The sequence below is a fragment of the Crinia signifera genome, chromosome 6, assembly GCF_055691185.1.
Source record: "Crinia signifera chromosome 6, ASM5569118v1, whole genome shotgun sequence".
Classification (NCBI taxonomy): domain Eukaryota; kingdom Metazoa; phylum Chordata; class Amphibia; order Anura; family Myobatrachidae; genus Crinia; species Crinia signifera.
In genome coordinates, this window is record NC_139222.1 from 260,331,641 (window position 1) to 260,346,042 (window position 14,402).

The 14,402-nt window shown below is 49.6% G+C and overlaps 1 protein-coding gene across 2 annotated transcripts in view; it reads right to left on the minus strand.

The window, feature by feature from the left end:
• LRRC27 (leucine rich repeat containing 27) overlaps window positions 1–14,402 on the minus strand; it is a 51,996-nt gene that overhangs the window by 17,308 nt on the left and 20,286 nt on the right. Inside the window, exons 6-8 of one of the 2 annotated variants that reach the window (XM_083149452.1) lie at window positions 10,771–11,005; window positions 7,476–7,565; window positions 2,213–2,297 (exon numbers count right to left, since the gene is read on the minus strand). In XM_083149452.1, coding sequence (XP_083005578.1) covers window positions 2,213–2,297; window positions 7,476–7,565; window positions 10,771–11,005 — 410 coding nt within the window. Of the gene's footprint in view, window positions 1–2,212; window positions 2,298–7,475; window positions 7,566–10,770; window positions 11,009–14,402 lie in introns of both variants that reach the window. The other variant, XM_083149451.1, reaches the window with a different exon arrangement.

Below are 14,402 nucleotides of genomic sequence, written 5' to 3' on the forward strand. Positions count from 1 at the left end.
TATGATTAATGGAGCATCACGGTGTGGCATATGTATAATGGAGCATCACGGTGTGGCATATGTATAATGGAGCATCACGGTGTGTGGCATATGTATAATGGAGCATCACGGTGGGGCATATGTATAATGGAGCATCACGGTGTGGCATATGTATAATGGAGCATCACGGTGTGGGGCATATGATTAATGGAGCATCACGGTGTGTGGCATATGTATAATGGAGCATCACGGTGTGGGGCATATGATTAATGGAGCATCACGGTGTGGCATATGTATAATGGAGCATCACGGTGTGGGGCATATGATTAATGGAGCATCACGGTGTGTGGCATATGTATAATGGAGCATCACGGTGTGGGGCATATGTGTAATGAGCATCACGGTGTGGCATATGTATAATGGAGCATCACGGTGTGGCATATGTATAATGGAGCATCACGGTGTGGGGCATATGATTAATGGAGCATCACGGTGTGTGGCATATGTATAATGGAGCATCACTGTGTGGCATATGTATAATGGAGCATCACGGTGGGGCATATGTATAATGGAGCATCACGGTGTGGGGCATATGTATAATGGAGCATCACGGTGTGTGGCATATGTATAATGGAGCATCACGGTGTGGGGCATTTGTATAACGGAGTATCACGTTGTTGGGCATATGTATAATGGGCATTGTGTGTGTGGCATATGTATAATGGAGCATCACGGTGCGGGGCATATTTATAATGGGTATCACGGACTGCACTGTTGAGGGCATATGTGTATCACACCCCCATTTTCCATGGCCGCACCCCATGTGGCTACAGCTCTTAGAGAGCTGACCATGCCCCCATAGCGGAAAAAATGGGGGATGTAGCCTCGCAGGAGTTCCACGGTAGTAGCTGAACCCTCTAATTTTTGGCGCGTGCCTTCGGCACGCGCAGATGTCTCTTCTCCTCTGTCTACAGTGTTGGGAGGTATGTTTGTGACATATTGGACATTGCAGTGTGTGCCATATTATGTCTGGGGCATTGCAGTGTGTTTTTTTTTATATTATGCAGATTTTTTTAACATTTTTTACTTTAGTAGCTCTTCGGGCGGTTTATTTTGTCGCGAGTAGCTCCCGACCCAAAAAAGGTTGGAGACCACTGGTATAGATGCATAGGGTGGCGGGATATACGGCAAGTGATTGGTATATACAAGCGGTTCTCAACCTCGGTCTTCAAGTACCCCCAACAGTTTACGTTTTCCAAGTCACCTGTCAGGAGCACAGGTGCAATCATTGCTGACTGACACATTTTAAAAGATCACAGGTGGAGCTAACTATTTCATCTGTGATTCATTGATTATTTCATCTGTGATTAATGTATTATTTCATCTGTGATTCATTTCACTAAGTGAAAGTGTTGCATATCCAATTAATCAGCGTAGCTGTTTTGTGTACATTCAATTGCGGCTAAGGGGGTATTCAATCCCGGCCGCAATTTCTGCCATCAGAAATAGCGGCCCTCCCCTATTCCAAGCAGCCCGTTCCGACAGCATTGAAGGCAGTATCTGACAAAACAGATCCGACTTTAAAACAATTCGGATCTGTTTGTAGGAAAGGGCTGTGGATTGACTAATTCTGCGCCCGTTTTCGCCAATCCTCTGACTTCCGACACTCGACAGCCGGAACATTGAATTTCGGCTGTCTAGTTGTAGTCGAGGCCTGGGATTCCGGCTGTCGTAATCCCAGATTGAATACTCACATTCACCAGGTGTCCCGCCCTGCATGTGCACCGAGGCTGGGTGCATGTGAACACATCTGTAGCTAACCATGCATTTTATATACTGTACATAAGCACAGGAAACTAAACCTGCATAGTTACTTATGTTTAGCCATGTCACATTATTTGGGAATTTCAGATCTTTTTATACAGTCATACGTTTCCCAGCATACCTTTCTGCATAGAATAAGCCCATTTACTGAAGAATAAAAAATGCACATCCGTCAACTGCATACATAGATAATAACCCACAGCGTTGCTGCAGAATCTTATTCTTCAGTATCGTGATCATTCTAATTTTCACCTCCTTTATTGATGACGTACCATGTATTGTTGCTAACGGAAAACAATGTTTCTAATAAAAATATAATGATCTCCGACCTGAAGCACTCAAGCCTGTGATACCACAGCGCCCTCTGGTGGGCTTGTGACTGAGTACAGAATTCTTTATCATACAGTACCTCTTGCGGGCTCTCCCTTCTTTTCCTGGGTTTTGCTTTCTGGTCTTGTGTCTGTTTTTGCCAGTCTTTAAGAATTTCTTGATTTCTTAAAAAAAATAATAATAAAAAAATATTATTATATATATCTATAAATATATATAAACTAACCATCAAAAATAAAGGATAATAATAACTCACGCTACACAGACAGGATGGACTCAGCAGTGGTAAGTGGAAATGTACTAAACCTTGAAGAGAGATAAATTGGAGAGAAATAAAGGATTGTTCAATCAGCTCCTAACTGCCCTATTACAGGCAGTGTTAAAAAAAGGTCAGGCGCTGATTAGTTGGTACTTTATCTCTCTCCATTTTTTCACTTTTCAAGGCTTTGTGCATCTGCCCCTTTAGGCACATCAGTAACCCAAGTGCGAGCACACACACACACACACACACACACGTAGAGGGGAGACATCTTTGCAACCAGGGTTACATCCCATAGGCTGGAGCTGGGGATCAGGGAGCCAGCAAAAACTGAAGATGGCGTAGGCAGGGCCGGCACTACCCACTCAGCAGCTCCTGCAAAGCAGGGAGGCGCCATGCTGAACAGGCGCTGTCTCCCTCCCTACTCTGCTACAGCTGCCTCAGCCCTCACTGTCACTGCCTCCTGCACGCTGCCCGCAGCGCCTTTCTGACAGCGGACGGCAGTACGGAGAGGCTGAGCAGCTCCCTGCACCGCGCACACACTGTCCTCCTCCTGCGACCTGCCCCCTCTTCCTCACGGACACTTGCACTGAGGCATGTAGCGCTGTCTGTGAATGCCTGGATGAATGTCCGGATCCACCCCCTACCCATTGCTCTCTGCGTCTGTCAGCTGTCAATCAAATGACGAACAGGCAGCAGCGCCGCCTCCCCTTCCTTCCCTCTTCTCAGTGTGCTGTGCCAGTGCCTCTGCCAGTCCTAAACACTCCACCCCCTCTATCTCCTCCCCTCTTCTTCCATCTCCTCCTTCTCTCCCCTCCTTTCCCCCTCAGTCACGAGAGGGGTGTAATGGTGTCCTCAGCGTCCTGCCTACGCAGATAGAAGTGGAGGGACTGCACAAGAAATAAACAGCAAAGGAACAGTGAGTCTTTTATTGTACACATTTTTTAATAATTGTAGATTTTTTTATATTAATTTAGACACTTTTTAAATAATGGGCTGGGTTATGTGCCTAAAGGTGGCCATACACGCTGCAATAGCGTGCGATGCGTTGTGCGCTCCTGTGGACATCGCATTGCACAGTACAAAAAAGTATGTGCTGCACATACTTTTTGTACTGCTTTCGGATTGCACACACATTGCATGCATGCCGTGCGATGCGATCTAGCCCATAACGTATGCGATTCTCGCAGCGTGTATGGGCACCTTTAGTGCCTGCAACATTTTGCGGACACAGCACTGAGATGGTGCATGCATACATGTACATGCACCAGAGATCCTCCATAGGATCGCATGTTGCATACACTCCCACAATCGGGCTGCAGCTTGTTGCAATAGCAATGTGAAAGGGCGCAAAATTTATGGTTTGCAGGAGGGCGCCGGACACCCTAGCACCGGCCCTGGGCGTAGGAACTCGCTGCCAAACTCCAGGAACTTACCTTTTTGAGGATCAATGAATGAAGGTCCTCATACTAAAATATGGGGATGGCAGCTGGGACTGATATAAAGAGTAAGCAGGCAATAGTAGTGGTATCTCCTTAATTACCACTAAGGATATCTCGGATACCTCACATTTAGGCAGTATGAATGGGCAATGCTACAATATGCCATAGGTGAGCCTGTTCATGAAATGGGAAGCGGTCTATAGGCCCCCACACACTAGAACGATTTTTTGTCCGATTTCCGACCGACCGTCCGATTATCGGTAAAAAAATCGTTCTAGTGTGTGGGGGCCTTATGAAAGCCAACCGATCTACCATCGGTCTTCGTTTTCCAAATCACCTAGCTGGCGCACAGCTGTAGTCATTACTAACTGTCACATTCTTTAAATCATCTAGTTGGTGCACAGGTGTAGTCATTACTAACTGTCACTAGTGGTGCACGTGGGGGGGGGGATTCTGAGAGGTACTGTCGATTTATTAAGCTCGGTGAAGTGATAAAGTGTCTGGTTTTTATCACCGGCCAATCAACTCCTAACTGTTACAGGCTTGGTTTGAAAAATGACAGGTAGGAGCTGATTGGCCAGTGATAAAATGCAGACACTTTATCACTTCACCGAGCTTAATAAATCTGCCCCTGAGTACCCAAAAACCCCCCTGACAGACCAAATGCTCATGGTGTTTGTCCTGTGGTGGTTGCGCTGGCACGGAGATCCCGTGGCTCCCGCTGCTTCTAAGAGCCCACCTCCCCAGGCAGCCACAGCTGAGCTCCAGGGCTGCATCTTTCAAATGACAGCAGCTCCCGCCAAAGCAAATCACAAAGAGCTCAAGGCTGTGCCAGCGCAGCCGCCAGCTGCTCGGGAGGAAGGCACCATCAGCAGCCGCGGGAGGCAAGGAACGGCAGCAGCCCCAGGAGACAGGCACCGTCGACAACCCCGGGAGTCAGGCATCGGCACGGGAGGCAGGCTCCGACAGTGTATGTAAGTACCCTGTGGCTTACATACACACCAATGTTCCCCTTACTGGCAGCACTGCGTGTACATATAGAACAAGTGTGGAATGGCGCACTTCTCAACTTCAGTCCATAATATATTAAACAAACTCCATAACTTAGTGTTATTCTCTTTATTAAAAGTCTTTTAAGACAAAAGGTGCGGTTTTCACCCAACAATGGGCTTCCTCAGGGGTATCAGCTTTATAGAATAACGTTGTAGTAAAACTACAAACAAGGTGGAAAGTGTGAGATTCTTTCCTCTAAGCCGAAAGAGAAGGACACCCAGCCTATACTACTGACAATCAGTTGATAACTGGCCCGAAATGGCCCCGCCTCTGGTAGTAAGAGTTGTTTTGGGGTAATAAATGCGGGTATTCAAGTGGATCGCCCATACAATTGGTCACCTGGATACGTGTTCACTTGTTTGGCTCAGCAAGTTGATTGAGACAGTAGCATAGGCTGGGTGCCCTTCTCTCTAATAAAGAAAATAACACCAAGCTATGGACTTTGTTTACTATATTATGGACTGAAGTTGAGAAGTGCGCCATTCCACACTTGTTCTCGTATCTTTTCTAACTCCCCTTAGCCAACAGGGGTATTGTGAAAACAGGCAGCAAACTAATAATCTTTCAGAATTTAATGCGAAAAAGAAGGTGTTTGGTTGATATACAGATGTAGCAGGCTACATCTTTGCAGGGGCTGGCGATTCTATCGCCAGCCCCCACCAGCGGCCGGCTACCGAAAGGGGCGCGCGCACACGAGACGCTCGCGCGCCCCGTGGAAGCTGAGCCTGCTGCCGGTCCCCGCCACCTCCCCCCGCCGGTATAATGCAAAAACATACATTGTATCAACACCGGTGAACTGCCTGCCAGCGGTGGGCAGGGACCAGCTACGCGGCGCAGGGAGGGGACATCAACCTCCTCTGGCACATGGCCAGTCGGAGTAGCGTATAGTAGTAGTATATAATAGTATATGTAATATCTGGAAACTCCCCTTTAGAACTCCTGCGTTTACCCCTGTGTCACATTCCCCAGACCACCTAGCTGGGGCACAGGTGTAGTCATTACTAACTGTCACATTCCCCAGACCACCTAGCTGGGGCACAGCTGTAGTCATTACTAACTGTCACATTCCCCAGACCACCTAGCTGGTGCACAGCTGTAGTCATTACTAACTGTCACATTTCCAAACCTGCTGCATTCAGTCCTACTATAGATCCACAGGTTGCCTGAAATATTCGAACTGTTGGTAGATCTTGAGTACAGGTTTGGCCACCCCTAGTCTGCAGTGTCTAGATCAGGGATGGAGAACCTTCGGCCCTCCAGCTGTTGTTGAACTACACATCCCAGCATGCCCTGCTACAGTTTTGCTATTTGCCCATGCTAAAACTGCAGGGCATGCTGGGATATATAGTTCAACAGCTGGAGGGCTGAAGGTTCCCCATCCCTGGTCTAGATAGACCAGGCATGTCCAAACTATGGCCCCCCAGCTGTTGTGAAACTACAAGTCCCATCATGCCTTGCCACAGTTTTGCTATAAGGGAATGCTAAAACTATGGCAAGGCATGCTGGGATGTGTAGTTTCACAACAGCTGGAGGGCCACAGTTTGGACATGCCTGAGATAGACAGTCAATAGGTCGATGCCATAAGGTCGACAAGATGTTGACATTGACAAAAGGTTGACATGCAATAGGTGGACACAAGAAAAAGGCCCACATGACAATGGCCAACACACGAAAAGGTTGACATGAGTTTTTCACAATTTATTTGAACATTTCTATGACCTTTTTCATACATCCACGTGGACTACAATTGGGAACGGTAAGCATGGCACGAGAGGCGATCCATGTGAGGGTACACGCTACACTAATTGGGGGGCCATGTTGACAGGTGTCAACATTGACACAAAAACAAAGAACTTTCAATGTTGACATTTTGCTTGTTGCATGTTGGCATTTTGTTTGTGTTGTCAAGCTTTTGTGCATGTCTACCCTTTGATGTCGACCAATTGACGGTCTACCTAGACACTGTAGACACCTTTCATTCCACCGTATGAGCCTTACACATACTCTGGGTTACATGAGTGACGTACATGGATCTAGAACCTCATGCTGGGACTCTCAGGAGGTTATGGTATAGATGATAGGCAATGCCTAGGTCAACACTCACTTGGTGGGCCACTAATGATCGACAGTGACTAGGTCGACACCTAAGAATGATCGACATACCCTAGGTCAACATTGACAGGTTAGCACAAGCTTTAGGTTAACATGGACATGGTCAACGTGAGATTGTCACGGTTTTTGGACCGATGTCGACATGGGCACCGTATAAGGCTCGCGGATTTGGGGGCAGTACCTTGCTGCGCTCGTCACACTATTATATTCTCACTCTACGCCCGCTTGGATAGTAAAGTATGAAAATCCACCTTAAGCTTGTGTCAACCTAGGGTATGTTGACCATTCTTAGGTGCTGACCTAGTCACTGTCCACCATTAGTGGTCAACCTAGTGGCTGTCGACCCAAGATGCCGATGGAGATGCCGCGATGAGCCACCAAGCTAACACAGCAGGGTATGGGAGCTGGGTACGGATGAATCACTGCAGAACACTTGTCCCCAGCCTGGTAATGCGAAGGATATTTCCAGGGCCCACCTTTGCTTCTGATAGATGGCGGCAAGCCTTTCCTTCTCTTCTGCATGTCTGTCGGCTTCTGATTTTGTTCTCTCAGCGGGTATTGCTTGTCTATGGGAAGTGTAAGAATAAGGGTTAGCGATTAATATTACTGGGATCCAACAGCGCTGTCATAAACAGCGTGAGGAATTAATCAAGGCCCTCCCAGCAATTCAGCTGCCAGGAACGTATAGATTCAGAGACCCGGGTTTCAGAGGAGAGATGAACATGATCACTGAGAGTGATGAAACAGACATCAGATTGTCTCATACACTGATGCTAGATTTGTGTTCTTCCTGCTCATATTCTGCCATTACATTCACAATGAAAAGGATTATCTGCATTGCTGGCCCATCCCTGCTCAGTATAATTACACCTTTGTAGGCTTTTCTCTTATGGGATAAATGGTCTATTTTACAAAGGCCCATCCTACTACAGAGTTCTCCCTTGGTCAGGCTTGCCTACTCTCCTGGAATGGCCGGGAGGCTCCCGAAAATCGGGTCCGCCTCCTGGCACCCTGGGAAGGTGGGCAAGTCTCCCAGTTGCTGGCAAGAAACCCCACACCCCCTTCCCTGCTGATTCAAATACTGCAGATTGCGGGCTAAAATGATGCGGTAGCAGCATTTTGCATAATTAAGCCCCGTCCCCTCTCCGCGGCCCGCAAATCACTGAGTTTCCCATCATTGGGGCAGGGCCAAGTGATGCCAGCCTTGTCCCCCCCTCCCCTGATGTGTTGCCTTACAGCAGGGGTGGGGAACCTTTTGAGGTCTGAGGGCCATTTGCATTGAGGCACCATTTAAAAAAAAAAAAAGTACAAATCATCCTGCGGCAGCTGTCCCACGCTCCGGCGGCTGCCGCATGTTATGAGTCGCCAGTCTGTGTGGTCCGGCGGCTGTGCAGGGAGTCTCATACAGGGGAAATCTTGCGCTCGCGAGATTTCGCCTGTACTTGACTCGCTGTGCAGTCGTCGGGTGGGTGGGCAGGCCACAAAGACCAGCTCCGGGGGCCGTATACGGCCCGCGGCCCGGAGGTTCCCCACCGCTGCCTTACAGGCTTCTCCTGAAGAGGTGAAGATAAAAGTAGGAGGCAAGTATGCTCTTGGTTGGACTGACTGTAATTCATAAAAGAGTTTCTGCACTAATGCTCCATCATCTGCGGATAGAGTGATGGACGCTGATCACAAAGCTACGGTGTTTTCGGACGGAGCAGCTGCAAGATTAATGGGCCTGATTCCGTTTTGTAAGCAAAGCAAAAAATGTGCAGAGAGATTTAGGGGGTAATTCAGAGTTTTCAGAGCCTAGGGTGAAATCCCGCCCAGCTTACGTCAGCATTCCTCCCATAAAACGACCGGTTCCCGTCTGCATTTCTCCAGACGCTCCCATTAAACGGCCAGGTCCCTATGTCCGCATGCGCAGTCTATTGATAATCCTGGTGCTGCAAATTCGCATACCAGAAAACAGGTCTGAATTACCCCTTTCAATTTGGTCGGGGGGTGTGTTCAAACTGAAATCTAAATTGCAGTGTAAAAATATAGCTGTCTAACATTTGTGGGCTACATGCAAAAGCAGCCAGTATTTACCCTGCGCAGAAACAATATAAATGTATTGGCTTTCCTTGCATGGCAACATGGTTTGTTCCAGACACAATATTGCTTGCTTTATGGAATCGGTACTCTTTACTTAGAACGGCGCCCACGATTTTGATTGTGGGCATCGTTAGTAAAAAATCGCGGGCATTGAATGCACTAAAAAAATCGGGTGCGATGCGACCGACGCGATGCCTGCGATTTCCCATATCGAACAATGTTAAATGTCTCAATTGACCCGATTTTCCTGTTCAATGCCTCAATTGACCCGATTTTTCCATAGGAAACAATGTTAAATGGCCCACAGAGGCCAAATAGGCACCCTGAAGTGTGACATGGCCCCCACAATTGTTAACGCCACCCCACGATCAACGTGAACCCGATGCGTGGCGAGCGCAGCGAGCCCACGAGGGGAGGCGGTACGCGTCCTACGACCTTTTCATACCCCCACTATCCACGTCGGCGTGGAGTTGAGAATAGAATAGTGTGGCGAGCGCAGCGAGCCACCGAGCCCGAAGCGTGGCGAGCGCAGCGAGCCCCGCGAGGGGACGCGGACAACTGTGAAGCCCGCGAGGGGACGCGGATACCTGTGAAGGTATCCGCGTCCCCTCGCCACGCTTCGGGCTCGGTGGCTCGCTGCGCTCGCCACACTAATCTATTCTCAACTCCGCGCCGACGTGGATAGTGGGGGTATGAAAAGGTCGTAGGACGCGTACCGCTGCGCTCGCCACGCTTCGGGTTGACGTTGATCGTGGGGTGGCGTTAACAATTGGGGGGGCCATTTCACACTTCAGGGTGCCTATTTGGCCTCTGTGGCCCATTTAACATTGTTTCCTATGGAAAAATCGGGTCAATTGAGGCATTGAACAGGAAAATCGGGTCAATTGAGACATTTAACATTGTTCCCTATGGGAAATCGCGGGCATCGCGTCGGTCGCATTGCACCCAATTTTTTAGTGCATTCAATGCCCGTGATGGACGCCCTTCTAGGTAAAGAGTACCATGGAATCTAGCCCAATACACTGTACGAGTGCTGCCGAAGGCGTCTTGTGTGATTGGTAGATGGAACTAGAATGTGCTAATAATTTGCACTATGCATATATGCATATTCCATGATATCTCAGTGAGGATTTATGTGTAAATTGATCGGTTAGGTGAAATGTAATGGGGAGTGCCGCAGCTGCAATCCAGTACACAGTTACAATGGTTCCGGTGTCGGATATAGAAGGTCAGAAGTTCGAGGTACGGCCAATGTGCCTCTGATGGTTGCAGCTTTGTATGCAGTGTTTTAAAGACACCACCAGATGGCGTCTTAATATAACAGGTGTGGATCAGTTGGTCACCAGCAAGTTGTTCGACAGTCATTAGGTCGACATGCAGGAAGGTCGACATGAGTCTATGTCAACAGGGTCATTAGGTCGACATGGGTAAGGTCAGTGAAAACATCGACCTTGAAAACATGTTTTTTTTTATTTTTTATTATTTATTGTCTTGTTGACCTTACTGCATGTCGACCTAAAGTCATGTCGACCTATCTACATGACGACCTACTTGGTGTTGACCCAATGACCGTATCCCAATATAACATGCAAGATTTGCATACAAAGTCCCAGCTTCAGTGGCATTCGCATGCACTTCTGAATCAGGCCCGGAGGTGCCAAGCATTATAATATGACAAGACATTCCATTAACCTTGGTTCGGGCAGAAGCTTCCGCCCGTTTGTCCTCACTGGTCCCAGAACTTTCTGGGGTTTGCTGTGAAAGGGAAGGGGTCCGACTTGAAACATCTCCTCCATTTCTTTCTCTTTAATCTTGTTTCTTAGCATCTCAAACTGCTTCATTTCCTCCTTGGTTGACCAATCACCTGAGAGGTCCATGCTGGACTTCATCAGCTCCTTCAGGTTCAGTTTTTCTACAGGAGGTAGATCTACTGAAAGGAAACATTAGGAAATCCTCTTTATTCGCTATAATAGTACACTGTGGCCCTCAGTCAAATTCCCGCGGTCCCCAGCGCTTTCGCATGGGGGACCAATGGTTCGGGCCTGTGCATGTGTAGGTCTTCTGTGCAAGTGCCCTTGCCGAATTGCGCTGTCGGTGTGGCAACCTCGGTAGCGGTGGGCGGACGGAGGAGGTGGCATGGCCATTCCCATGCAAATGGCAGCGTGAAGCGGGGTGCCAGGGGCTGGTGGCTGAAGTCACATGACATCAGCCACTCGCCCCGTCTTCGGCCAGGCCCACACAAATATAAGTCAGTCTCCACTGACTCCATGGTTGTGAGGGGATATGGCGGCGAGGGGGGCGGTGGCAATTCGGCGGGTGTGCCCTCTGGGACTCGGTAAGCTGTGAGCTCCGCAGCTTACAGAGTCAACCAGAATGAGGGCCTGTATGTATACATGCCTGCACTGGATAGGGGTACTCTTGCTGCAGGGACATCACCTAGAACCCAAGGACAAGACCTCTGTGCAGATACTGCAACATATCAACATGAACATTTCATGGCTTTAATACACAATTATTCTTTTTTTTTTAAATAGAAATTAATGATATAAGTAATTTGAAAGAAGGAAATTAATAAAAAACTAATGAGGCTGAAACTTGGGAATAATGAAACATTGTGCTCAGGAACGCCTATAGTCACACACACATCTCTAAGTAAGTAATGGAGTTACATTAAAGATTAGGTATTTGTGTCGTTTCACGGCGGCAGTTACGCCGTCAGCGTAGCGTGCCTGTCAGAATCAGCGTAGTGTTCCTGCGGCCAGCATAGTTAGCGTAGTCAGTCAGAATCAGTGTAGTGTTCCCGCGGCCAGCATAGTTAGCGTAGCCAGTCAGAATCAGTGTAGTGTTCCCGCGGCCGCTTAAGCGCCCCTGTCAGATCCAGCGTTATCTGGATATGTTATAATCTACTTTATCAGCGTAGGCTGCCGCCGTGAAAGTACACAAGTAACTACCGTACTGTTGCTGGGAACTGCATCTCTGTCCCTGGCAAGCCTAGTCAGCGCCTCTCTCACACCGCCGGTGCCAGCATGATCCCCTCTCTTACGCCTCCTCCCGACCTTTTCATACCCCCACAATCCACGTCGGCATGGAGTGGACTCTATTTAGTGTGGCGAGCGCAGCGAGCCACCGAGCCCAAAGTGTGGCGAGCGCAGCAAGCCCCGTGAGGGGACGCGGATTACATGTAAGGTAATCCACGTTTCGGACTTGGTGGCTCGCATGCGTGTCAAACAGATGGAGCACCTTTTCGCCAACGCCAGCATGATCCCCTCTCTGCCAAAGAGAGGGGATCATGCTGGCGCCGGCGGTGTGAGAGAGGCGCTGACTAGGCTTGCAAGGGACACCGGGGACAGAGATGCAGTTCCCGGCAACAGTACGGTAGTTACTTGTGTAGTTTCACGGCGGCAGCCTACGCTGATAATGTAGCTTAGGCTGCCGCCGTGAAACTACACAAGTAAGGCAGCCGTTGGGCTACGCTAATAGTGTAGCTTCAAACGTAGCATAAGCTGCCGCCGTGAAACTACACAAGTGGGGCGGCGTTTACCTCTTCGCAGCCTAACAAGCAGGTCTGAATCAGGCCCTCGGTTATTTGCAATCAGATCTAAACTGGGCCCAACTCTGGATCAGGGGGATAATTTAGACCTGATTGCACGGGCGAATTTGCAGCAATGCGATCCGGTCTGAAGTACCCCATAGGCCCATTGGGTACTAGTGTAGTTTCACGGCGGCAGGCTATGCTACCTTTTCAGCATAGGCTCAGCTAAGTTGTCAGCGTAGCCCAACGGCAGCCCTGTGTAATCAGCGTAGTGACTCCGCGGCAGCCCTGCGTAATCAGCGTAGTGTCCCTGTCAGGCAGCTAGTCAGCGTACTGTCCCCGGGAGCTGCAGTTCTGTCCCCGGCGTCCCTGGCAAGCCTAGTGAGCACCTCTCACACAGTGCCGGTAACCGGCGGAAAGGGGATCATGCAGGCGCCGGCGGAGAGGCGCTCCATCTGTCTGAGAATCAGGAGCGCCTCGGATGCTTATGCCTCTCAGTAACCTTGACGCAGGGTACAGCAACCCTGCGGACAGGGTTAGGGGTTCGGTAGCAGGGGGTGCGGTGCAATAAAGGATGCATTTGCCAGTGCTCCATGTTACATACTGGCAAATGCCTCCATTTGAAACCCCCACTATCCACGCCAGCCCAAAGCGTGGAGAGCCCCGCAAGGGGCCGTGGCTTACTTGACGTGTATTCCGCTTGCCACGATTCGCCACACTTTATAACATCAACTCCACGCCGACGTGGATAGTGGGGGTATGAACAAGTCGGGAGGATGCGTACTGCGTCCCCTTGGCTGAATTATTTAGAACATATAGCTATACTAGGTGATTCATCGCGCCCTACGGGCGCTCTTCACACCGGCGTAAGGGGCTACGCCCCTTAATTTGTGAACATTTGTATTGTGAGAAATATGGTTAGAATTGTATGAAAGATGCCTGTATTGCAGCTTCTGGCAGTGGGTGAGGGTCCAGCGTGGCAGCACAGGAGTACCGGACGGTGGCCCTGAGTCAGTCTCCTCCTACTGGGTGGGAGTTAGGGTGCATGAGAGCAGGAGGCTGGGATATGAGGCATGATAGGGGTATGTGGGCAACACAGCGTCAGCGATTACCCAGTGGTGGAAGTTACGGTTCAGGAGAGCAGGAAGCTGGGTAGTGATAGGGGTGTGTGGGCATACGGGGGACTAAAGAGGGTGGTGGACACTGTGCAGCTTCTGCCAGTGGGTGAGGGTCCAGCGTGGCAGCACAGAAATACAGGAGTCAGTGTCTCCTCCGACTGGGTGGGAGTTAGGGTGCATGAGAGCAGGAGGCTGGGCGGTAAAGCATGATAGGGGAATGTGGGCAACACAGGGTGAGCGGGTCTCCACTGGCGGAAGTTACGGGGCAGGAGAACAGGAGGCAGGGCAGTGTCCTCCCACATTGATGACAAAAGTATTCAACATCGGCCATAAACCATTGATTATTTGAAAATCATTGATGGTCGATGGGCATCCCTAGAACTGGAGGAGGGTGGGGGACAGTATGCAGCTCCCGGCAGTGGGTGAGCGTCTCCTCCCACTGGGAGGGAGTGAGCGTGCATGAGAGCAGGAGGCTGTATAATAGTGGTATGTGGGCAAGACATTTATAAAAGTTGTGGCGCTGGTGCAGAGGGCAGTGGGGAAACCTGCAGTGCGGCAGCCAGGGCCGGATTTCCCACCTAGGGGCGGTACCTGCTTGTGGTGGTACAGGATCCCCCATTGTCACAGGGGTATGTGAAATGCGGGAGCGGGGGCCGCGGTGGTCCGCTGGGGGG